A 26,133-nucleotide genomic window follows, 5' to 3' on the forward strand; every position below is an offset into this window, starting at 1 on the left:
GAAGCCCCTGACTGCAGTGTGCTGTTCCCAATGTGGGCAAAGTAAAACGTGTTTAACCTGAACCGTTCCCGTCTCCTTTAGTGATGGGCATCCTGGCTCTTTTCAGTCAGCCTGCTCGTTCGGCTCAGCTCACCAAAAAGAGACGGTTCTTTTGGCTCCCAAACGGCTCTTTAAAAAATATATATGTTTAGCATTTTTTCAAGTCAAACAGTTTAAAAAAAAAAATTTCCAAGTCAAAATGTTTGTGCTTCTAGTTCCGACAATGCAGTAATAACCAACAAGTAATCTAACCTAAACATTTCACAACTACCTTATACACACACACACACACACAAGTGTAAAGGAATGAAGAATATGTACATAGAAATATATGAATGAGTGATGGTACAGAACGGCATAGGCAAGATGCAGTAGATGGTATACAGTACAGTATATACATATGAGATGAGTAATGTAGGGTATGTAAACATATTAAGTGGCATTGTTTAAAGTGGCTAGTGATACAATTTTACATCCATTTTTCCATTATTTAAGTCGCTGGAGTTGAGTCAGTATGTTGGCAGCAGCCACTCAATGTTAGTGGTGATGGCCTTGAGATAGAAGCTGTTTTTCAGTCTCTCGGTCCCTGCTTTGATGCACCTGATTACAAGAACACAGGATGAGATGTTACTATCCTTTGTGCAAGCACTTCCAAGAGTTAATGAACAGTGAGCGTGGTGAAATTTGGGGAGCGCATCGTCAGTAGTGTACCTTTGGTTCCTAGGGTGTTTCGGCCTTTCACACTATACACCCTCCCGAAAGGCGACCAGCGACAGGGTGATCAATCCTACGCCTGCATCCCATTCCCATTTAGTCATAGGAGTTGCCTTGTTGTTGATAGCCAACATCCCATGGGACTATGCATGGCAGGGGCGTCCTCCTCCCTGAGTCAAGCATTGTTGACCGCATACCTCCTGGCCCTCTCACTTCGGGGGCCCAGCTGGGGTCTTTCCTCTTCATCCAGAGCCACTGACTGCTGCCTTCTGCCGCCTCCGATACAGCTTTGATTGCCGAACGATGGCTCTGGCCCTTAATTCACAGGTCTCTAAGCAGTCTGGTTGTAGATGTTGCCACAAAACCTCTGCAGCCCACCTCCACTGGTCGGACTTCTGTGTTCCAGCCATGATGCCGTGCTTCGCAGCTAGATCAGCATAGCGCAGATGTTTTCGCTCATAAGCCTCATCTACTGAGTCCTCCCAGGGTACTGTGAGCTCAATGATGAAGACCTTATTGAGCTAACGGGACCAGAGCACCATGTCAGGTCTTAGTGGTTGCGATCTCCGGAGGAAGCACAAGTTGCCGGCCAATGTCAGCTAGCATTTCCAGTCGCGGGCCAAGCGCAGCTGGTCTCGCTCTAATGGTGTAGAGCCGCTCTTCGGTGGTTTAGCCCCTTCGCGGACAAAGTTTGTCCGTAAGGAGTGTGATGCTGCTGTGGGTGGTAGGGAGTTGGTGGCAGCTCGCTTGTCCTCCAGGGCGGACGCAAGGTTTTTAAGGACTTGGTTGTGACGCCAAGTGTTGCGTCCTTGGGTGAGGCTTGTTTTACACCCTGTGAGAATGTGCCTGAGGTTGGCTGGCATGGAACAGAGGGCACTGACCTCGCCTTCTGGATGATAGCGGGGTGAACAGGCAGTGGCTCGGGTGGTTGTTGTCCTTGATGATCTTTATGGCCTTCCTGTGACATTGGGTGGTGTAGGTGTCCTGGAGGGCAGGTAGTTTTCCCCCGGTGATGCGTTGTGCAGACCTCACTACCCTCTGGAGAGTCTTACGGTTATGGGCGGAGCAGTTGCCGTACCAGGCGGTGATACAGCCCGACAGGATGCTCTCCATTGTGCATCTGTAAAAGTTTGAGTGCTGCTGCGCCTTCTTCACCACGCTGTCTGTGTGGGTGGACCAATTCAGTTTGTCCGTGATGTGTACGCCGAGGAACTTAACGTACTACCCTCTCCACTACTGTCCCGTAAATGTGGATAGGGGGGTGCTCCCTCTGCTGTTTCCTGAAGTCCACGATCATCTCCTTTGTTTTGTTGACGTTGAGTGTGAGGTTATTTTCCTGACACCACACTCCGAGGGCCATCACCTCCTCCCTGTAGGCCATCTCGCTGTTGTTGGTAATCAAGCCTACCACTGTAGTGTCGTCTGCAAACTCGATGATTGAGTTTGAGGCGTGCATGGCCACGCAGTCGTGGGTGAACAGGGAGTACAGGAGAGGGCTCAGAACACACCCATGTGGGGCCCCAGTGTTGAGGATCAGCGGGGTGGAGATGTTGTTACCTACCCTCACCACCTGGGGGCGGCCCGTCAGGAAATCCAGTACCCAGTTGCACAGGCCGGGGTCGAGACCCAGGGTCTCTTGATGATGAGTTTGGAGGGTACTATGGTGTTAAATGCTAGGCTGTAGTCGATAAACAGCATTCTCACATAGGTATTCCTCTTGTCCAGATGGGTTAGGGCAGTGTGGTTGCGATTGTGCCGTCTGTGGACCTATTGGGGCGGTAAGAAAATTGGAGTGGGTCTAGAGTGTCAGGTAGGGTGGAGGTGATATGGTCCTTGACTAGTCTCTCAAAGCACTTCATGATGACGGAAGTGAGTGCTACGGGGCGGTAGTCGTTTAGCTCAGTTACCTTACCTTTCTTGGGAACAGGAACAATGGTGGCCATCTTGAAGCATGTGGGAACAGCAGACTGGGATAAGGATTGATTGAATATGTCCGTAAACACACCAGCCAGCTGGTCTGCGCATGCTCTGAGGATGCGGCTGGGGATGCTGTCTGGGCCTGCAGCCCTGCGAGAGTTAACAAGTTTAAATGTTTTACTCACTTCGGCTGCAGTGAAGGAGAGTCCACAGGTTTTGGTAGCGGGCCGTGTCAGTGGCACTGTATTGTCCTCAAAGCGAGCAAAGAAGCTGTTTAGTCTGTCTGGGAGCAAGACAGGCATCCTGGTCCGCGACGGGGCTGGTTTTCTTTTTGTAATCCGTGGTTGACTGTAGACCCTGCCACATACCTCTTGTGTCTGAGCCGTTGAATTGCGACTCTACTGTGTCTCTATACTGACGCTTAGCTTGTTTGATTGCCTTACGGAGGGAATAGCTACACTGTTTGTATTCGGCGGTCATGTTTTGGGTCACCTTGCCCTGGTTAAAAGCAGTGGTTCGTGTTTGGCTATGATTGGTGTAAAAACAATTGTAATTGAATGTAATCATACTCTACCTTAACCACAATGTATTTAAAAATGCATTGGTTTGTTTTGAAAAAGAATGCTATTAATCATTTGCATATAAAAACCTGTTAATGTATATAAACAGTACATATAAGTCTGACCATTCAAAATGAATACAATCTGAACAGCATAATATAATATTGCACCATATCAAAGAAAATTAAATAATGTGCAAAACTGCCGCATCCCACTTAAAACATTAAACTGGTCCCTCCTCTCTCTTTGTTGCCATGTTATAACCAGCAGCACACAGAAATGCTGACCATATTTTGCTTTTATGTGAGATTTGCATTCAGAAAATGCAAGCTGCTTCACTTTCGAGAGGCTGATGCGGTTTCTTCTCAGTAATTATTTGTCTCGTTTTCGAGAAGACCCTCTCAGAGGGAACGGATGTGGCCACTATGCAGTCTCCCTGTTGCCCTGGTGCCTGAGCCAGCTGACTGCTGGGGCTGTCCCTCCCTGCTCCTGAGGTTATTCTTTGAAGAGCCTCATCAATCTCTCTGGCATCACTGAAGGCTAACTTCTTAAACCTGGGGGGGGTCAAGTGCAACAGTTTCTGATAGCACGTGATTATATTCCATTCTGTTGTACTTTCTGTCCATTGATGGACATAGGGTGTCCATCAACTCTGTCACGTGTCCTGTGGTTACATTTGCTTCTCTGATGGCTGGCTGTGTTTCGCTGCAGACCCTTACACAGGAGTATCATTTTTGTGGCTGTAACATAGCTGAAAAGAGAGAACAGTAACTTATTAGTTCAGGTTCATGTTTTCTCTACTGATACTACATTCTCATCTACTGCTCATATACACATATAACACTGGATTAAATCATGATGTAGTATTAACTGCTTACTGTACCTCTCTCCACTGATCTCCACAGTGACCTGCTCAAAGGGTTCCAGGACTCTGCACACCTCCTCCACCACCTCCCATTCCTCTTGGGTCAGAACATCAACAGGTGCATTGACAATGGCCAGGGTAGAGATGATGGCATCCTTTGACTCAAACCACTTCAACATATAAAATGTTGAATTCCACCTTGTAGTTCAGTCTTGTTTTAGGCCTCAGCTCAGGCATCCCCATCTGGCGTTGTGTAGACTTTAGTTTTTCAGCACCTACTGTGCTCCTGTGGAAGTATTCCACAGCTGCTTTCACTTTGTCCACAGTGGTCTTCTTCACCTTCAGAGCATCTCTTACTATCAGGTTGATTGTGTGGGCAAGACATGGATGATGGGTCCATTTTAAAATGTTTGTGGCTTTGGTTATGTTAGCTGCATTGTCCCTAACACAACAGACCACTTTTCCATCTACTTGCCATCCTCTGGCCACTCTGTCCAGAAGACACCTAGACATCGAAGAATCTTCAATGAAGTGACATGTAACCAACATGTAAGAAGTGGTTACCCTTGATGTCCAGCAGTCAGTGGTAAGGCAAACTGGTAAGGCAAAGTAGCTTTTTGGACTCTTTCCCACACTGAAGCCTGTGTGCTCTCGTACAGGAATAAGGGATTTCGAAAGGGTTTTCCTGCTCGGAATTGTGTACATTGGATTCAGACTATTACTATAATTTCTAAAAGCTCTGTCCTCCACAATCGAAAATGGCTGGAAATCAGTGGCAATCATTTTAGCCAATACAATATCAATTTGGCCTTGTTTTGCTACAAACATAGACGTTTGGCATAAACTGGTCCATAGAAGACTGCGTTGTTGTGGGTCGCGGAGTAGGCCTACTTGACTGAGTGGATACATCTCCACGAGTGGAGGTGCTGGCTCCACCACTATCACTAGCAGGCCCACTAGTTTCTCGAAGCGCTGCTACAGCTAGCTTCACAGTTTGGTTCACAGTTCCCATATGCCGGTGTATGTTGTGTGTAGAATTGGTTTTATATGACATTTGATTTTGGCAGATTCTACACTGTGCTCTAACATTGTCTACATTATTAAAATGCATCCAAATGCTACTGTGCTGCCGACACATTTTCCAGCTGTTGTTTTCGCAGCTGTCCTTCCTCTCTCTCCTTGGCTGCTAAGTGTGTGACTGTGAGTGAGTTGGCTCGGCCCTCCCTCACGCATCGTTGGTTCATTGGTTGACACTGCGTGTCTGATTGACAGGAACAACAAGTGAGGCTGTTAGTCTGAGCAGACAGTCAGAACGTATGTGTGCGCGCTTGAGCATTTAGGCCTATATTATAATTGTTTCGTTCTTTGAATTAGTTAATTCTATTCATTTAAATCTTTTGATTATTCATATCTGAATTTTTTAAATATTTGTATAAACACAGTTGAAGTCGGAAGTTTACATACACTTAGGTTGGTGTCATTAACTTGTTTTTCAACCACTCCACAAATTTCTTGTTAACAAACTATAGTTTTGGCAAGTCAGTTAGGACATCTACTTTGTACATGACACAAGTAATTTTTCCAACAATTAAATACAGACAGATTATTTCACTTATAATACACTGTATCACAATTCCATTGGGTCAGAAGTTTACATACACTAAGCTGACTGTGCCTTTAACAGCTTGGAAAATTACAGAAAATGATGTCATGACTTTAGAAGCTTCTGATAGGCTAATTGACGTAATTTGAGTCAATTGGAGGTGTACCTGTGAATGTACACTGCTCAAAAAAATAAAGGGAACACTAAAATAACACTTCCTAGATCTGAATGAATGAATTATTCTTATTAAATACTTTTTTCTTTACATAGTTGAATGTGCTGACAACAAAATCACACAAATTATCAATGGAATGTATCAAATGTATCAACCCATGGAGGTCTGGATTTGGAGTCACACTCAAAATTAAAGTGGAACACCACACTACAGGCTGATCCAACTTTGATGTAATGTCCTTAAAACAAGTCAAAATGAGGCTCAGTAGTGTGTGTGGCCTCCACGTGCCTGTATGACCTCCCTACAACGCCCTGGGCATGCTCCTGATGAGGTGGCGGATGGTCTCCTGAGGGATCTCCTCCCAGACCTGGACTAAAGCATCCGCCAACTCCTGGACAGTCTGTGGTGCAACGTGGCGTTGGTGGATGGAGCGAGACATGATGTCCCAGATGTGCTCAATTGGATTCAGGTCTGGGGAACAGGCAGGCTAGTCCATAGCACCAATGCCTTCCTCTTGCAGGAACTGCTGACACACTCCAGCCACATGAGGTCTAGCATTGTCTTGCATTAGGAGGAACCCAGGGCCAACTGCACCAGCATATGGTCTCACAAGGGGACTGAGGATCTCATCTCGGTACCTAATGGCAGTCAGGCTACCTCTGGCGAGCACATGGAGGGCTGTGTGGCCCCCCAAAGAAATGCCACACCATGACTGACCCACCGCCAAACCGGTCATGCTGGAGGATGTTGCAGGCAGCAGAACGTTCTCCACGGCATCTCCAGACTCTGTCATGTCTGTCACGTGCTCAGTGTGAACCTGCTTTCATGTGAACCTGCTTTCATCTGTGAAGAGCACAGGGCACCAGTGGCGAATTTGCCAATCTTGGTGTTCTCTGGCAAATGCCAAACGTCCTGCACGGTGTTGGGCTGTAAAGCACAAACCCACCTGTGGACGTTGGGCCCTCATACCACCCTCATGGAGTCTGTTTCTGACCGTTTGAGCAGACACATGCACATTCGTGGCCTGCTGGAGGTCATTTTGCAGGGCTCTGGCAGTGCTCCTCCTGCTCCTCCTTGCACAAAGGCGGAAGTAGCGGTCCTGCTGCTGGGTTGTTGCCCTCCTACGGCCTCCTCCACGTCTCCTGATGTACTGGCCTGTCTCCTGGTAGTGCCTCCATGCTCTGGACACTACGCTGACAGACAGCAAACCTTCTTGCCACAGCTCGCATTGATGTGCCATCCTGGATGAGCTGCACTACCTGAGCCACTTGTGTGGGTTGTAGACTCCGTCTCATGCTACCACTAGAGTGAAAGCACCGCAAGCATTCAAAAGTGACCAAAACATCAGCCAGGAAGCATAGGAACTGAGAAGTGGTCTGTGGTCACCACCTGCAGAACCACTCCTTTATTGGAGGTGTCTTGCTAATTGCCTATAATTTCCACCTGTTGTCTATTCCATTTGCACAACAGCATGTGAAATGTATTGTCAATCAGTGTTGCTTCCTAAGTGGACTGTTTGATTTCACAGAAGTGTGATTGACTTGGAGTTACATTGTGTTGTTTAAGTTTTCCCTTTATTTTTTTGAGCAGTGTATTTCAAGGCCTACCTTCAAACTCAGTGTCTCTTTGCTTGACATTATGGGAAAATCTAAAGACATCAGAAAAAAATGGTAGACCTCCACAAGTCTGGTTCATCCTTGGGAGCAATTTCCAAATGCCTGAAGGTACCACGTTCATTTGTACACACAATAGTATGCAAGTATAAACACCATGGGACCACGCAGCCGTCATACCGCTCAGGAAGGAGATGCATTCTGTCTCCTAGAGATGAACGTACTTTGGTGCGAAAAGTTCAAATCAATCCCAGAACAACAGCAATGGACCTTGTGAAGATGCTGGAGGAAACGGGTACAAAAGTATCTATATCCACAGTAAAACGAGTCCTGTGTCGACATAAACTGGAAGGCCGCTCAGCAAGGAAGAAGCCACTGCTCCAAAACTGCCATAAAAAAGCCAGACTACGGTTTGCAACTGCACATCGGGACAAAGATCATACTTTTTGGAGAAATGTCCTCTGGTCTGATGAAACAAAATAGAACTGTTTGGCCATAATGACCATCGTTACATTTTGAGGGAAAAGGGGGAGGCTTGCAAGCCGAAGAACACCATCACAACCGTGAATCACGGGGTGACAGCATCATGTTGTGGGGGTGCTTTGCTGCAGGAGGGACTGGTGCATTTCACAAAATAGATGGCATCATGAGAATGGAAAAGTATGTGGATATATTAAAGCAACATCTCAAGACATCAGTCAGGAAGTTAAAGCTTGGTCACAAATGGTCTCCCAAATGGACAATGACCCCAAGCATACTTCCAAAGTTGTGGCAAAATAGCTTAAGGACAGCAAAGTCAAGGTATCTCAAAACCCTGACCTCAATCCTATACACAATGTGTGGGCAGAACTGAAAAAGCGTGTGCGAGCAAGGAGGCCTAAAAATCTGACTCAGTTATACCAGCTCTGTCAGGAGGAATGGGCCAAAATTCACCCAACTTATTGTGGGAAGCTTATGGAAGGCTACCCGAAAAGTTTGACCCAAGTTAAACAATTTAAAGGCAATGCTACCAAATACTAATTGAGTGTATGTAAACTTCTGACCCACTGGGAATGTGATGAAAGAAATAAAAGCTGAAATAAATAATTATCTCTACTATTATTCTGACATTTCACATTCTAAAATGAAGTGGTGATCCTAACTGACCAAAGACAGAGAATTTTTACTAGGATTAAATGTCAGGAATTGTGAAAAACTGAGTTTAAATGTAGTTGGCTAAGGTGTATGTAAACTTCCGACTTCAACTCTAGATTCGGCTCTGATATGCGAGCCGGCTCCCAACGTTCACCTACAAGAGCCGGCTCTTAGAACCCATCACTAGTCTCTTTCAAGGTCACCCAAGTTGAGGTTCACATCTAAGGTGTCAACGAAAGCGAATCTTAATCGCTTTATTTATTTATTTTTTATTTCACCTTTATTTAACCAGGTAGGCAAGTTGAGTACAGGTTCTCATTTACAATTGCGACCTGGCCAAGATAAACAAAAGCAGTTCGACACGTGCAACAACACAGAGTTACACATGGAGTAAAACAAACATACAGTCAATAATACAGTAGGAAAATACATCTATATACAATGTGAGCAAATGAGGTGAGATAAGGGAGGCAAAAAAAGGCCATGGTGGCGAAGTAAATACAATATAGCAAGTAAAACACTGGAATGGTAGATTTGCAGTGGAAGAATGTGCAAAGTAGAGATAGAAGTAATGGGGTGCAAAGGAGCTAAATAAATTAATAAATACAGTAGGGGAAGAGATGTTGTTTGGGCTAAATTATAGATGGGCTATTACAGGTGCAGTAATCTGTGAGCTGCTCTGACAGCTGGTGCTTAAAGCTAGTGAGGGAGATAAGTGTTTCCAGTTTCAGAGATTTTTGTAGTTCGTTCCAGTCATTGGCAGGAGAGGCGGCCAAAGGAAGAATTGGTTTTGGGGGTGACCAGAGAGATATACCTGCTGGAGCGCATGCTACAGGTGGGTGCTGCTATGGTGACCAGCGAGCTGAGATAAGGGGGGACTCTACCTAACAGGGTCTTATAGATGACCTGGAGCCAGTGGGTTTGGCGACGAGTATGAAGCGAGGGCCAGCCAATGAGAGCGTACAGGTCGCAGTGGTGGGTAGTATATGGGGCGCTTTGGTGACAAAACAGATGGCACTGTGATAGACTGCATCCAATGTATTGAGTAGGGTATTGGAGGCTATTTTGTAAATTACATCGCCGAAGTCGAGGATCGGTAGGATGGTCAGTTTTACAAGGGTATATTTGGCAGCATGTGTGAAGGATGCTTGTTGCGAAATAGGAAGCCAATTCTAGATTTAACTTTGGATTGGAGATGTTTGATGTGAGTCTGGAAGGAGAGTTTACAGTCTAACCAGACACCTAAGTATTTGTAGTTGTCCACATATTCTAAGTCAGAGTCGTCCAGAGTAGTTATGTTGGACAGGCGAGCAGGTGCAGGCAGCGATCGGTTGAAGAGCATGCATTTAGTTTTACTTGTATTTAAGAGCAATTGGAGGCCACGGAAGGAGAGTTGTATTGCATTGAAGCTCGTCTGGAGGGTTGTTAACACAGTGTCCAAAGAATGGCAAGAAGTATACAGAATGGTGTCGTCTGCGTAGTGATTGATCAGAGACTCACCAGCAGCAAGAGCGACATCATTGATCAGCTCTGCAGGATCAGGTACTGTATAGGCTATTAGCTAAAGCAAAGTGCATTCAGGTACACACATCCCTAGAGGTTCTCTTACATTACTTAATGACCACAATCTGTGTCCTTTCTAGACGATACTGAAAACAAAATGCACGGCGAACTGGGAGCTGTTGACTGGGTATGTCGTCTACTGTGTGTAATGCTGAAGGATTGATGCATGGCAAGATATAACAGTTGTGATGACTTGTTGAGTAGTTATAGATATCACTGAAAAACCCTTCAGTAATAGTGGCTTTTGTTTGCATGGTGGTATTGTGAAAGTGGGGTGTAATTTCTCTTGATCACCCAATGAGGCACTAGTCTTAATATTTATTCTTCCTTTTTCTTCAAGGAAGCAGATGTTCTTCTAAGGGTCACCCTAGAGGCAGCAAGGTGGTGTGATCTCCAAACATTTAAAGGCACTATTTCCCTCCCTAGTGTGTTGGGATGGATGGGTAATACCGCATTACAACCCTTAAAGAACTACGGTTGTATGATGGCCTGGATGAAGAGGAAAATATTATCCTCAAGGAACCATTCATGTTCTCGTTCCACTTAGAGAGAGATTATGAGATGTTCTATGTGGAGGCAGAATGACTGTTTTTGCCTCTTTAGAGGAGCAGGAGTGAAGCTATTTTTGAGGAGTGGTCAAACCTTGTTTTTGTCTGCTGTGTTAATTGTTTCAATTGTTAATTGTGTTGTTTAGTAAAGATGATGTAAAGTCACCTGAGTCTCTGATCTCTGTACTGGAGCTGGTATAACTTAATGTACAAAACACATTCAGTTTGTCAGTATGTCTATATGGTATAGTCTGTCTCCATTCTCATAAGGAAAGTAAATAGCATTATAAATCAGGATAGGTAGTAACTGTGTATATACACTCAATGGAATACTATAATGACAAAGTTCTAACATTTATCAACACAATTTTAACAGTACATGACATACATAACAAGTATGTTGTTCACTGCAACAATATCAGTAGCTTGTCTCAAATATAGCATTAAGCAAAAAGTGTTACAACACATGTGCTGGTACCACTTTATATAATATTTCTTACGATCTTCAAAAATGAAACACGTTTGTATTCAACGTGTGTCCTGCACGAAGGTGTGTGTTCCTATTCAGTGTATGACTGTCAAACCTCAGATGGACAAAAAAAAGGTAGGCGGGGTCAAACGTTTGACTCCGCCCACATTGAGCCCTGCCCAAACTGCACACTGTAGTCAGGGGTACTTGGAGAGTGAGAAGTCAGGCCTTTCATCTCTGCATGTTATTTATTTTATGTAAGCAGGTACCAAGTTCATTCGTTCCGTTCACAAGTTCCGTTAAAGCAATTGTAAACTCTACGGGTATATTTTTACGCATTGGTTTCGCAGATTTTTCTTAGAATGGCCTGCAAAAAAGTGGGTACTACACTGGGCCGTGCATTGTGGCAAAACGGTAACAGGACACCACCCCTTTCAAGATCTTCGAAAATTATAAACTTTTCAACAAGCAGGGAATTGAAAAGTGGAGAGAAGAAATGTAAAGATCAAAGCTGTGAATCCAATTGCAGGTCGGCGGCGATGCCTTTACCTGCCGCTTGCTCCTCTACACCTGCCGCTCAAAGACATCAGGTTGGGGGCAAGAAGGGTCCCGAGGAGCCGTTGACAGTGTCTGGACGATCGTACTCCTCCACTGCCCCAAAAGCAGATCATAGGACGTACTTATGGGCACGTTATAATGAGATGAAACGGCTTGTGCACGGTAAGTAGTAGACTGACCTCACAGTCGTCCTTTGTCATATTTCCTCCCCCAAACCTACTGCAAATTGAGAAATCATGTGACTAAACTGAATAACAATAAGAAAGTATACTATGAAACAAATACATTATATAAAGAATGATAGCTAAAAGCTTTGGAGCACCTTAAATGAAATTTTGGGCAAAAACTCCAACTCAGCTCCATCATTCATTTAATCAGATGGCTCATTCATTACGAAACCCACTTATGTTGCCAATTACTTTAATATAGAGGTATAGCAAAAGTATGCATGACATGCCAGCAACAAACGCTGACACTACACATCCAAGTATAACTGATGAAATTATGAAAGAGAAGCATTGTAATTTTGAATTCTGTAAAGTGAGTGTGGAGGAGGTGAAAAAAATGTCTATCAACAATGACAAGCCACCGGGGTCTGACAACTTGGATGGAAAATTACTGATGATAACGGACGATATTGCCACTCCTGTTTGTCATATCTTCAATTTAAGCCTACAAGAAAGTGTGTGCCCTCTGGCCTGGAGGGAAGCAAAAGTAATTCTGCTACCCAAGAATAAAGCCCCCTTTACTGGCTCAAATAGTTGACCAATCAACCCTTAGTAAAGTTTTTTCTTAAAATGCTATTTTACTGTAAACAAATTGACAACAAACTATCAGCATTGCTTTTGGGAAGGACATTCAACAAGCACAGTGCTTACACAAATGACTGATGATTGGCTGAGAGAAATTGATGATAACAAGATTGTGGGAGCTGTTTTGTTAGACCTCAGTGCGGCTTTTGACATACATTACCGATCATAGTCGGCTGATGGAAAAAAACATTTGTGTTATGGCTTTACAACCCCTGCTATATTGTGGATAAAGAGTTACCTGTCTAACAGAACACAGAGGGTGTTCTTTAATGGAGGCCTCTCCAACACAATCCAGGTTAAATCAGGAATTACCCAGGGCATCTTTCTAGGCCCCTTACTTTTCTCAATCTTTACTAATGACATGCCAGTGTGTCCATGTATGCGGGTGACTCAACACTATACACGTCAGCTACTACAGCGAGTGAAATCACTGCAACACTTAACAAAGAGCTGCAGTTAGTTTCAGAATGGGTGGCAAGGAATGAGTTAGTCCTAAATATAAAAAAATATATATAAGCATTGTATTTGGGACAAATCATTCACTAAACCATAAACCTCAACTAAATCATGTTGAAATTGAGAAAGCTGAGGTGACTAAACTGCATGGAGTAACCCTGGATTGTAAACTGTCATGGTCAAAACATGTTGATACAACAGTAGCTAAGATGGAGAGAAGTCGGTCCATAATAAAGCGATGGTCTGCCTTTTTAACAACACTATCAACAAGGCAGGTCCTACAGGCCCTAGTTTTGTCACACCTGGACTACTCTTCAGTTGTGTGGTCAGTTGCCACAAAGAGAGACCTCTGAAAATTACAGTTGGCTCAGAACAGGGCAGCACGGCTGGCCCTTAAATGTACACAGAGAGCTAACATTAATAATATGCATGTATATTTCTCATGGCTCAAAGTGGAGGAGAGATCGACTTCGTCACTACTTGTTTTTGTAAGAAGTGTTGACATGCTGAATGCACCAAGCTGTTTGTTTAAACTACCAGCACACAGTTCGAACACCCTGCATACCCCACAAGACATGCCACCAGAGGTCTCTTCACAATCCACAAGTCCAGAACAGATTATGGGAGGCACACAGTACTACATAGAGCCATGACTACATAGAACTCTATTCCACATCAGCATAACTGATGCGAGCAGTAGAATCAGATATAAAAAAAACATGAGAGACACTCAGGCACAAATCCACATGATAAGACACGCACTCTACAAACACGTACACATGGATGTTGTATTGTAGATATGTGGTAGTAGAGTAGTGGCCTGAGGGAACACACTTAATGTGTTGTGAAAAGGGTTAGGAAATGTAATATTTTAAATTGTATATAACTGCCTTAATGTTGCTGGACCACAGGAAGAGTATCTGCTGCCTTGGCAGGAGCCAATGGGGATCCTTAATAAATACAACATACAAATACGCTCAATGTCGGCACGGTACACTTCAAAGGATTCCCATAATTTGTGATGTGTGTACACTTATAGTGATGGGTGCTGATGGGGAGTGATTCAGTACTACTCCCCATCTGCTACTGATGGTCATGTCCTGGTTGAAGACATTACCGTATGCACAGGGATTATATGAGTTCATCCTCTTCTAGACCAGTGCTGTAACAGTTCATCCCTTCACTAGGTTTGAAAGTGGGTCAAGCATGACAGCTGGATGGCAATCCTGTCATTGGTCTTGTTTTGAAAAAATGAAAGTGAGACAAATTGTTGTAGCCAACATACTCTATAATTCTACAGGCTATATTCAAAAAAAGATCTCAGAACAAATCCCAAACCCCTACAGGACAGGCCATGGTCTCTGACACACTCTTTCTCATTTACCCACTAGCCACACGATTGCATATTCTGATTCATTATCTACTCCTTCTTTAGATTGTCATCATTATGTCAGCACACAAACACATGGCCATAACCTCCACTATAAAGGCATAAGAAGGATCGTACTTGGTAATGAAGGTAGAGGCAGAGTTAGAGGAGAGAAACAACTCTTGAGAATGAGGTTACAAGCTAGATATGGTCAATCTATCACGTTGACGGCCAGCTGCCGTCACTTGTCTCATCCAAAAGACCTTGGCCCACTTATCTGTCAGCTAAAAATGAAACACGGTAGCGTCGTCATATTCCAGGGATTTAGTGATAGATTGGGAAACCGTTGGTGATCCTCTTTTTAATCTGAGTCTGTGTGTTTGCTGTGTGGCTGTTACGATTGTTCTGGAAGAACCGGGTTGTAAACACGCAGAGCAATCACAAATAGACACTGACCATGTTTCCATAAAATATTTTTTTGCGAGAGGGCTAGAGATTAAATCAATTATGATAAACTTCACAGGGTGGTGAAAGTGCACGGTGATGAGCTTGACGCTCCTTTCCAATAAATATCGAGGGTCTTATTCTGGTGACATGATAATCGATGTTTGGCAGCAGTTTGACAAATAAAAATAATCTCGCTCATTTGTCCATAATAATAATCTCATCATGTAGGCTATCTGTGCACTGTAGCCAACAAAGCGCAGATAGCGCTGTTGGTTAGAGCGCACGTGCCAATACCAGACTGGGCACATTCGCTATAAAACATTGTGAGAAAACTATCCGTAGAGTTGAAAATTCTATGGAAACCCATTTAACTTGTATTTCTTTATTCGTTCCATGGGAATTTTCCCTCAAAAGGTATTTGCATGTGCGCTAGGCCTAGGTCATCACACACAGCCTTTTATTTGTCATTTGGATGGAAATAGGCATATTGTTTTTATGCTGATTTTAGAATATTCACATGAAAATCAGGGATTTTGCTAAATCTTTATGTCCAGTGATTTAGATTATAAACACATTTGGCTGTTTGTGTGTGTGTGTGTGTGTGTGTGTGTGTGTGTGTGTGTGTGTGCAAAAGTTAATTTGCCTCTAAATCCTGTTCAGTGTTTCACATTTTTTACCCCCTATGAATTCCCTGTAATCCTGTTGTTGCTTGCCTCACTAGGCTCAGTACTTTGCTTCAGGTACAGTGCACTGCTGTGCAATTGGCATCATCTAAAAAAGCATTAGTACTTAACATTGAAGTCCCAAATGGTGTAAAGCTGTAGTTATAAACATAGTATCAGTCTATTATGTTGTCTCTCTATTACAATGTATGTCTCTGTGCTGTCTCTTTCCAGACCTGATCCCACCAAGTGTGTGTAACCTGCTCAACTCCTCCACTATCTACGCCAACAACGAGGTCAGCCTAGCGGAGGTGGACATCTATGGGTTTGACTATGACTACACCCTGGCCCTCTACTCCGATGCCCTCAACACTATGATCTACAACACTGCCCGAGACTTCCTCATCGAGCACTTCAAGGTGTGTGTTCTCTAACTAACCCGCCAATAGACTAGCACATATTGTATATTCAGTTCTCCTGATAATTCCATGTATGAGTACAGTTGTGGGCCCTAATCTGAGCATCTTCTGCTGTTGTTTGACAGTACCCTGAAGGTATCCGCAAATATGACTATATCCCCAACTTTGCTGCACGGGGTCTTCACTATGATATTCAAAAGGTAAACCCCATGAAGCAGTTCTGCCCCTCTTTTAAACATCCAATCTCAAGGTGCAGTGCGTTTACAGTACTATATGTTTTGTCTTCCCACAGGGCCTCCTGATGAAGATAGATGCTTTCCATTACATTCAGCTGGGGACTGTGTATCGGTGAGTTTTGTTTATGGGTTGGTGAATAACACTCTGCAATATCAGTCAGTGTACTAAAACTGTGTTGACCCTATAGGGGACTGAACCCAGTTCCAGATGAGGAGGTCCTGAGGCTCTATGGGGGTACGCACCATGTCCCCTTGCAACAGGTCAGCGGCTTCTATGGAAAGGTCAGTCACTGTGTCCTTGAAGAATATATTACCTCTGGAGTTGCCTGTTAAAATATTCACTCTGAGTCCATTGACAGGATCAAGGTATTTTGTTTTAATCTGCCGCCAACAGTTATGAGGACAGGTCCTTAAAATGACATTACCTTTAGACGCATACAAAGCTCTCCCTCGCCCTCCATTTGGCAAATCTGACCATAACTCTATCCTCCTGATTTCCGGGAAGCTTATATGAAATCCCGCTTTGCACTCCGACGAACCATCAAACAGGCAAAGCGTCAATAAAGGACTAAGATCGAATCATACTACACCGACTCCGACGCTCGTCGGATGTGGAAGGGCTTGCAAACTAATACAGATTACAAAGGGAAGCACAGCCGAGAGCTGCCCAGTGACACGAGCCTACCAGATGAGCTAAGTAACTTATATGCTCGCTTCGAGGCAAGTAACACTGAAACATGCATGAGACATCAGCTGTTCCGGCCGACTGTGATCACACTCTCCGCAGCCGATGTGAGTAAGACTTTTAAACAGGTCAACATTCACAATGGAACTGGGCCAGACGGATTACCAGGACATGTACTCCGAGCATGCGCTGACCAACTGGCAAGTGTCTTCACTGACATTTGCCAGTAATATCAACATGTTTCAAGCAGACCACCGTGGTCCCTGCCTAAATGACTACTGACCAGGAGCACTCACATCTGTAGCCATGAAATGCTTTGAAAGGCTGGTCATGTATCACATCAACACCATTATCCCAGAAACCCTAGACCCACTCCAATTTGCATACCACACCAACAGATCCACAGATGATGCAATCTCTATTGTGCTCCACACTGCCCTTTCCCACCTGGACAAAAGGAACACCTATGTGAGAATGCTATTCATTGACTACAGCTCAGCGTTCAACACCGTAGTGCCCTCAAAGCTCATCACTAAGCTAAGGACCCTGGGACTAAACACCTCCCTCTGCAACTGGATCCTTGACTTCCTGACGGGCCGCCCCCAGGTGGTAAGGGTAGGTAACAACATATCCGCCACGCTAATCCTCAACACGGGGGCCCCTCAGGGGTGTGTGCTCAGTACCCTCCTGTCCTCCCTGTTCACTCATGACTGCACGGCCAGACACGACTCCAACACCCTCATTAAGTTTGCTGATGACACAACAGTGGTAGACCTGATCACCGACATTGATGAGACAACCTATAGGGAGGAGGTCAGAGACCTGGCTGTGTGGTGCAAGGACAGCAACCTCTCCCTCAACGTGATCAAGACAAAGGAGATGATTGTGGACTACATGAAAAGGAAGACCGAGCATTTACTGCTGCTCTTGAATGATTTGTTATTCTTATCTCTTACTTTTTTTGTTGTTGTTGTATTTTCTTAACTGCATTGTTGGTTAACGGCTTATAAGTAAGCATTTACTGTAACCTGTTGTATTCGGCGTATGTGACTAATACAATTTGATTTGATATAAGCATTGTATTTTGTAAGCTCGACTTTTGTCATTACTCTTTTAGCAACTGACAAGCAACATTTCACTAATCATCTAAAAGAGCTCATCTGCTACAGGATGTTAACGTTAAAGCCTTTTTGTAGTTTAAAAAATAATTACTGGTTATTATTGCACAAATCTTAATACATCTCTAGATGTGGTCTGACAGTCTGACTGTGGCATAGTGTTTGTTCATCAGGTTCAGTCTGTAGGGCCAGGGGCTTTGATGTTTTCACACAGGTTCACATTCTTTACATTCTTCTACATTGAATGCAGCACTGTGGAGTGAGCACACCATGCCTCCCCTGCCTTCTAATCTTCCATCACAAACATACGCCCACTACCCACAATCCTCTGGGTCTGGCACTGGGATCCCTGTCTTTATAAATTAGGGATTAGCTCTGTGTACAGGCCTTGCTCCCTGTGGACACTGGTTTCATTTTTTCCTCCATGGAAAGTAACTGGTTCTAAACACGGTTCCTCATTTGAGCTAGAAGCATTAGGTGGTAATATAATGTTTATAAATAAGTATTTCATGTACATTTTGAAACCGCATTTCTCTAATCACACCCAATTTAGAGTCATGGTAATACTGTATATCTTTTTATAAGAATACAATAAGCAGCTGATTTATCATCCACAGGGACCCAAGGTTAAGCAGTTCATGGACATCTTCTCCATCCCAGAGATGACCCTCCTGGCTGTGGCCAATGATTTCTTCATCTCCAACGACATCGAGTACGATCCCGAGCACCTCTACAAAGACGTTTCAGTGAGTGTCTCAGCACACTCTCATGCCATTTATCACCTTGTGTAATGTTCTTTCCCTCCCTCTTGCTGGTTTTCCAAACCCTCTGCCAGGTTAATTTAACCGTTTGGACACAGTGGGGGTTTTCAGCACCAGGTTCAGATCTCTGTCCTCCTCCTAGAGAGAGGTTGCCAGGGATTCAGACATGTGGCCTAATGAACAATAGCTGTTCTCATTCCACACTGGGGTCAAAGGGTTTAGCTTACAGTTTGTCCTTTTCAGATTCACTTTGTCTGCCAGAAGAAACAGACGTGATCTAGCTTTGACTTTATCCTCCCTCGTCCTTTTCGTAACCAAGCTCTTCTGCCTGTTAGACTGGGTTGGAGTAGAGAGTGTGATATTCAGAACCTGACTATATGCACTATGAGCATGTTGAATTTATCCTTATCTGTAGGTACATGTTGTAACTGAATTTAAGTAGATTCATTGGCACTTGTTATTTGCATAATGCATAATGCATGTTATTTTTATCCTCAGGAAGCCATTGGAATGGTTCACATCAAAGGCTACATGTACAAATGGATCATGCAAGATCTGGGTGAGCGATGTTTGATTCTGTTTGTGGTCCAGTCAAATACCTCATTTTCAGAAGCCTGCGGAATGTTAAAGTTTGACATGTTGTTGTTTTTGTTAATGTTGTTATTTTTCCCCTCATTTCCCACCCATAGAGAAGTACATTCTGGGAAGGGATGAGACTTATGCTGTTCTGCATCGCCTGGTCAGCCACGGGAAGAAACTGTTCCTCATCACCAACAGCCCCTTCAGCTTTGTGTGAGTGTCCATCTGAGGATGAAGACTCAGGGTCATGTTGGTTTGAATGACTTATTGATTGGTTGGTAAATCGACCACAGTTACGATGGATCGTGGAAGAGGAGGAGTCATTCTCCTAATGTCAATTACTTGTTTTCATGGTTACCCAACATGATTGTCAGAGGAAGCACAAACACTGACATATCATTCAGTCAGAACACTATTGACGAATGGGAAGAGTGGGCAGAAGCACTCAGTCAGTCTGCACAGTATATTTTGGTGAATGGAATGAGCCACACCTCTGTTGCTTTCTCTGTAAGATTGGTAATGGCTGAAGTGGAATGATCAAATATATCAAGCACATAGTTCCCACGTGTTTAATGCCATTCCATTTGCTCCGTTCCAACCATTATTATGAGCCGCCCTCCCCTCAGCAGCCTCCTGTGGTCCAGTCACTCTGATATCTCTGATTGTAGGGATAAAGGCATGAGGTACATGGTTGGGAAGGACTGGAGGGACTTCTTTGATGTGGTCATTGTTCAGGCAGACAAACCACACTTCTTCAATGACTGTGTCAAGTGAGTATGGAGTGTTCTTGTTGACCAGGTTGTCATGTGTTTATTGGGACCTTATTCAATTTGCTCGCCAATGTTGCCCCTTTTACAGACCATTTAGACGCCTGGATGGAAATGGTGACCTCCAGTGGGACAAAATAAACAGTCTGGACAAAGGACAGATCTACAAACAAGTGTGTACACCTTCAATATTAAACTACAATGCTCATGACCTCATCTCCCCCTTAACAGAATACTGAGGCATTTAGTTTGTGTTTCAGGGAAACCTGTACGACTTCCTGAGGCTGACAGGCTGGAGAGGGTCCAGTGTGCTATACTTTGGAGATCATCTCTACAGTGACTTGGCTGTGAGTGACTATTTTATGATATGATTGAAAATATGGTTTGGTTACAAAATCATAAAAAACACTCCGTTTCCAGGTTGGTAGTAACCACTACAGCAATGTCCGTCCAAAACAATGAGGAGACAGTATTTCCAGTTTAGAGGGTTTTTAATGGACAGCAAACAAACAAACAAACACACACACACACACACACACACACACACACACACACACACACACACACACACACCACAAATGGAAAACACTAACAAATAGCTAATGCTACTAGGCATACTAATGCATTCTCAATGTAAATGCTAAAGCTAGCACTAATGCTAGCGGGAGCGCAAGCTAGCTAACAAACTCAACATAAATGTCAAAATACAACAACAGGAAATACTTAGCTCCAAAACCAACGGACATAAAGATCTTTAGGCGTTTACATTTTAGATGCATGCATAATAAAATGTTAGATAGCAAGGACATTGTCCACAAGAGGAAAAAGGTAGCTGAGTGAAAAAGCTGGTGCTTGTCAGGATGGAAAGCCATGTTATCTGGCTTATGCCCTGCCATGCTAGGGGTCCTAAATGAATTAACCTGAAGTCTTGGCAATAGAGGCTGCTGATTGGTTAATATAAGAATGACTGGGGTGACCTTGGTCAAAAAGAAAACTAAAGGTGGTTAGGGTCTGAAAACTGCCTGACTAAACTAACCAGAAGGGAGTGCTACAAAGCTGGCTGTTTTTTCAGCCGCCCCCAAATGTGTTGAAGAATTTGCTTCAACTAAAAAAGCCAGCTAAGGGTCAGTAGCTTCTTGAGGTGGACAGCTGAATAAGCCGAGCGACAGTGTCACATTCTGACCTTAGTTTATTTTTTATATCTTTGTGTTGGTCAGTGCGTGAGTTGGGGTGGGTTGTCTATGTTCCTTTTTCTATGTTATATTTTCTACGTGTTTGGCCTAGTATGGTTCTCAATCAGAGGCCGGTGTTGTTCGTTGTCTCTGATTGAGAATCATACTTTGGTAGCTGGAAGGCAAGGGACCCTGGGCACAGGCTGGGGAGTATCGCCGTCCACAGGAGGAACTGGAGGCAGCTAAGGCTGAGAGGAAACACTACGAGGAGTTGGCACAGCTGGGCAAGGAAGCCCGAGAGGCAGCCCCAAAAATGTATTGGGGGGGGGGGGCACACGTGGAGTGGCAGACCTGAGCCAACTCCCCGTGCTTATCGTAAGGAGCCAAGGATGGAACCAGAGCCGGTCAGGGCGAAATTGGAGGTGAGCGATGGAAGAGAAGCAGAGACAGTGAAGGAGTTAATGGGGAGATTGGAGGAGAGAGGAATGAGGGAGTTGCTGTGTTGGTGCATGAGGCACGACATCTGCCCGACAGAGCGTGTCTGGGATTTGATGTCACCTGAGTCAGCTCTCCATACTCGTCCTGAGGTGCGTGCTAGCCGTCTGGTGAAGACTGTGCCAGCCCCACGCACCAGGCCTCCTGTGCGCCTCCCTAGCCCTGCATGTCCTGTGCCAGCTCGGCGCTACAGCTCTCCAAGACGTGCTTACCATGGCGGGCATCGTACTGGTCAGGCACCGTGTTATGCGGTGGAGCGCACGGTGTCTCCAGTATGTGTTCTTAGCCCGGGGCGCTACATCCCAGCTCCCCGCATCTGCCAGAGTCTCCCGCCTGTCTGGCGCTGCCAGGGTCTCCCGCCTGTCTGGCGCTGCCAGGGTCTCCCGCCTGTCTGGCGCTGCCAGGGTCTCCCGCCTGTCTGGCGCTGCCAGGGTCTCCCGCCTGTCTGGCGCTGCCAGGGTCTCCCGCCTGTCTGGCGCTGCCAGGGCCTCCCGCCTGTCTGGCGCTGCCAGGGCCTCCCGCCTGTCTGGCGCTGCCAGGGCCTCCCGCCTGTCTGGCGCTGCCAGGGCCTCCCGCCTGTCTGGCGCTGCCAGGGCCTCCCGCCTGTCTGGCGCTGCCAGGGCCTCCCGCCTGTCTGGCGCTGCCAGGGCCTCCCGCCTGTCTGGCGCTGCCAGGGCCTCCCGCCTGTCAGGCGCTGCCAGGGCCTCCCGCCTGTCCGGCGCTGCCAGGGCCTCCCGCCTGTCCGGCGCTGCCAGGGCCTCCCGCCTGTCCGGCGCTGCCAGGGCCTCCCGCCTGTCCGGCGCTGCCAGGGCCTCCCGCCTGTCCGGTGCTGCCAGGGCCTCCCGCCTGTCCGGCGCTGCCAGGGCCTCCAGCCTGTCCGGCGCTGCCAGAATCGCAGCCCCTCAGTTCAGAGGCGTCCCTCAGTTCAGAGGCGCCCCTCAGTCCAGTGGCGCCCTCTACGAGGGTCTTCAGTCCGGGGCCCGCTGCGAGGGTCCCCGCTCCAGAGGCGCCACCTAAGTGGGCCAAGACTGAGGTGGAGCAGGGTCCAAGTCCTGCACCCAAACTGCCGCCGTAAGAGGGCCCACCCGGACCCTCCCCTTTTAGAGTCAGGTTTTGCGGCCGGAGTCCGCACCTTTGGGGGGGGTACTGTCACGCCCTGGCCATAGAGAGGCTTTTTGGTTAGGCCAGGGTGTGACTAGGGTGGGCGTTCTATGTTATTTTTTCTATGTTTTTGTATTTCTTTATTTTTGGCTGGGTATGGTTCTCAATCAGGGACAGCCGTCTGTCGTCTCTGATTGAGAACCATACTTTGGTAGCTCTTGCCCACATGGGTTTTGTGGGTAGTTATTTTCTGTTTAGTGTGTTTTGCACCTGACGGAGCTGTTTCGGTTGTTTCTTTTGTTCCTTGTTATATTTAGTGTTTAGTTTATTAAAATAATGATGAACACTTACCACGCTGCATCTTGGTCCTCACCTTCTTCCACCAACGGTCGTTACACTCACCTCGTACTCAAGCCACTCTGCCAGGTGAAGTAGGGTTGGAATGGGTATCTTTGGAATACCTTGGTGTCATCACTGTCCATTAATCCTGTGATACACTGGAGGGCAAACTGGTGGGGCTGGCCACTTCAGTTCTGTGAGGGAATCCAAGGTGGTTCTGTATGGGTACGTGCTGTTGCTGTAGGAGTCTGCATTTAGCAACACCTCTTCCAAATTCAGGTGGTCAACAAGTATATGAAACTTGAAGCAATCTGTTGCATCTATGGGCAGCACATTCTCGAGGGCTAACTCCCGTGGGTCTTATTTGACGAAGTTGGGGATGTTAGGAGTTGGTTTCCGGTAGGTGCGCTCCCAGCTGGGCGGAGAAGGTGTGCGGTAGCGGACAGGTGCGTGACAACGACGATCAGGTGAGTAGTCGCAGTGGCGGCGATCAGGTGAGGGCTGATGACAGCGATCAGGTGTAGGCTGACGACGACAGTCAGGTGTAGGCTGACGACGACAGTCAGGTGTAGGCTGACGACGACAGTCAGGTGTAGGCTGACGACGACAGTCAGGTGTAGGCTGACGACGACAGTCAGGTGTAGGCTGACGACGACAGTCAGGTGTCGGCTGGCGATAGCGGCGGTCAGGTGTAGGCGATGGCTCACGATAGTGAGGATTTGATTGAGTTGATGATGACAATTGATGATGACTGGTTTGGGTCGGGGAGCTCTCTGATCCCGAGTTCTTCAATGAGCTGTTCGATCTTATCACGCTTCCTTTGTAACCTCAGTGTGTCCTCTCTGGTTGTCACCAGCTATGCCAGCTCAGGCTGACGTTGATCTTGATGACCTCGAGTCGGGGTGTGCCTGCTGTGGGGTGCTGGTGAGTTGGCAACCGATGAGAATGAGGCTCCATCCTCAATGTTGCGACGCAGCCTGGGTGGTGAATTGAACTGCTGGATACTCATTGAAGCGGATGAGGTTAGCTCTTCCTAATAATTCCATTATCTCAACTTGTCACTCTCCTCTTCAGTTAGCTTCAGGCACGTTGTGAGCGTTCTGGAAGAAGAGCGGGTGCTTCTCTCATCTTTTGTAGGAGTTAAACTGCTGCAGGTCTGGTTGTGAGAGAAAGTAATTCCTCCCACAGCGACCTCTACTCGTGGTCCCTCGTTGGGGTGGTCTGTATGGTGTTCTCTTCCTTGACTCGTAGCTTACCTCATAATCGACTAGACGATTTGGAGAGTGAGTCTGATGGAGGTGACGAATCATTACTTGTGGAAGTTGTTCTCTAGTGACTGCCATCCTTGGGCTTTAGCAGGTATTGCTTCCGGCTCAAAGTCCATATTTTTTAATGATGATAATGATAAACTAGGAACCAATATACTACACACATATTGAACTCCTATGAACCCAATCATAACCATTATTAAATGTGTGTTCATGCTGCCTGCTGAGAGGTGAAACCCAAGCTCACTCTTTGGTGAACAAAAGATTATATTGTATTATATTCTTTCACTCACTAATTAAACCTTGGAGCTGGTTTACTGTCCTTTACATGGTATTCTCCCTCTTCAAGGATCTGATGCTGCGTCATGGGTGGCGTACGGGAGCCATTGTGCCTGAGCTGGATCTGGAGACCAAGGTGGTGAACACAGAACAATATGCCCAGAGCCTCACATGGCTTCAGGCCCTCACAGGCCTGCTGGAACGCATGCAGGTACACTCCTCTGGGGAATAGACACCGGCATGTTTTCCCTTCTCCCCATATTAACATACATACAAGGTCTCTTTTGAATTCATTATTTGATAAGGAGCGGTATCTGTACATCATAAGGATGATTGTCAAGTTCTTCCCATACAGTAGCTGACTCTTGTCATGTCCTTTTGTAGATGCATCGGGATTCACAGTCTAGGGAGGTTCTGCAGGATTGGCTGAAGGAGAGAGAGGAGCTCAGGTTGGTCAGATGGATTTAGTGGTACTAATTGAGTACCTTTTACTCTGGACATTGAAGTGATTAGGATTTCATATCTGCAGAGCCTGAAAATGACCCACTTTTATTTGTATTCTCTTCCTCTCTTGTCCCTTTTTATTACAGACTAAGAACAAAGAACCTCTTCAACCCCCAGTTCGGCAGCATCTTCCGCACCTGTCACAACCCCACCTACTTCTCCCGCCGCCTGTGTCGCTTCTCAGACGTCTACATGGCCTCCATCAGCTGCCTGCTGAACTACGACCTCTCCTACACCTTCTACCCCCGACGCACCCCTCTGCAGCACGAGGCGCCCCTGTGGATGGACCAGCTCTGCACTGGCTGCATGAAGACCCCCTTCCTAGAGGAGATGGCCCACATTCGCTGAGCCAACAATGGGTTCTCAGAACTGGGTTCTCAACATGGACATAAAAAAACAGACCACTAGGGGGAACTGTAGATTTAAATACATTTAGGTTATTGCTCTTACTGTAAGTGAACACTGTGAGTATTATCATGGCCTATATAGGAGTTACTCTGTGGCAGACCTGATGTAAGTTAACTAATCATAGACACGAAAGAATATGTTTGCACTTTATAAACCTTAATCACCCTTCATTGTACATTATTAGTTATTAACTAATGGGTAACACCCATCTCTGTGAGACTGGCACACAATACAGCTGGTTGCATTTGATGACCGGCATGCAAAGACAGACGAAGCATGTGCCCATAATGGACACTGTCTGTTCTATGGAGAAGACATAGCTAGTAATGTATGTTGTTCATTATGTATGTTGAAAATACCGTAGCTGCTTTTAAAACCTGTTTTTGTGCCTGTATACATTCAATAGAGTATATGACCAAATTAAAATACATTTGTCACTGATCTAACACGAGGCGGCCAGTAGTTTCATTTGTCGTGATGTTGCATGTGTCGCCTATG

General features: G+C 45.6%; 1 protein-coding gene across 1 annotated transcript; it reads left to right on the plus strand.

Annotated features, from left to right (window-relative positions):
- Nucleotides 1-11,366: 11,366 nt before the first annotated feature.
- On the plus strand, nucleotides 11,367-26,081 carry LOC109869438 (5'-nucleotidase domain-containing protein 2). Its single transcript, XM_020459601.2, has 14 exons — nucleotides 11,367-11,920; nucleotides 15,739-15,923; nucleotides 16,049-16,123; nucleotides 16,216-16,271; nucleotides 16,348-16,441; nucleotides 18,580-18,708; nucleotides 19,222-19,282; nucleotides 19,413-19,515; nucleotides 19,971-20,072; nucleotides 20,161-20,242; nucleotides 20,330-20,416; nucleotides 24,794-24,934; nucleotides 25,108-25,172; nucleotides 25,314-26,081. Exons 1-14 carry the CDS (start codon nucleotides 11,563-11,565, stop codon nucleotides 25,573-25,575), a joined length of 1,800 nt encoding a protein of 599 aa, XP_020315190.1. The 5' UTR covers nucleotides 11,367-11,562; the 3' UTR covers nucleotides 25,576-26,081.
- Nucleotides 26,082-26,133: the final 52 nt, after the last annotated feature.

Source organism: Oncorhynchus kisutch, linkage group LG24 (assembly GCF_002021735.2).
Source record: "Oncorhynchus kisutch isolate 150728-3 linkage group LG24, Okis_V2, whole genome shotgun sequence".
Classification (NCBI taxonomy): domain Eukaryota; kingdom Metazoa; phylum Chordata; class Actinopteri; order Salmoniformes; family Salmonidae; genus Oncorhynchus; species Oncorhynchus kisutch.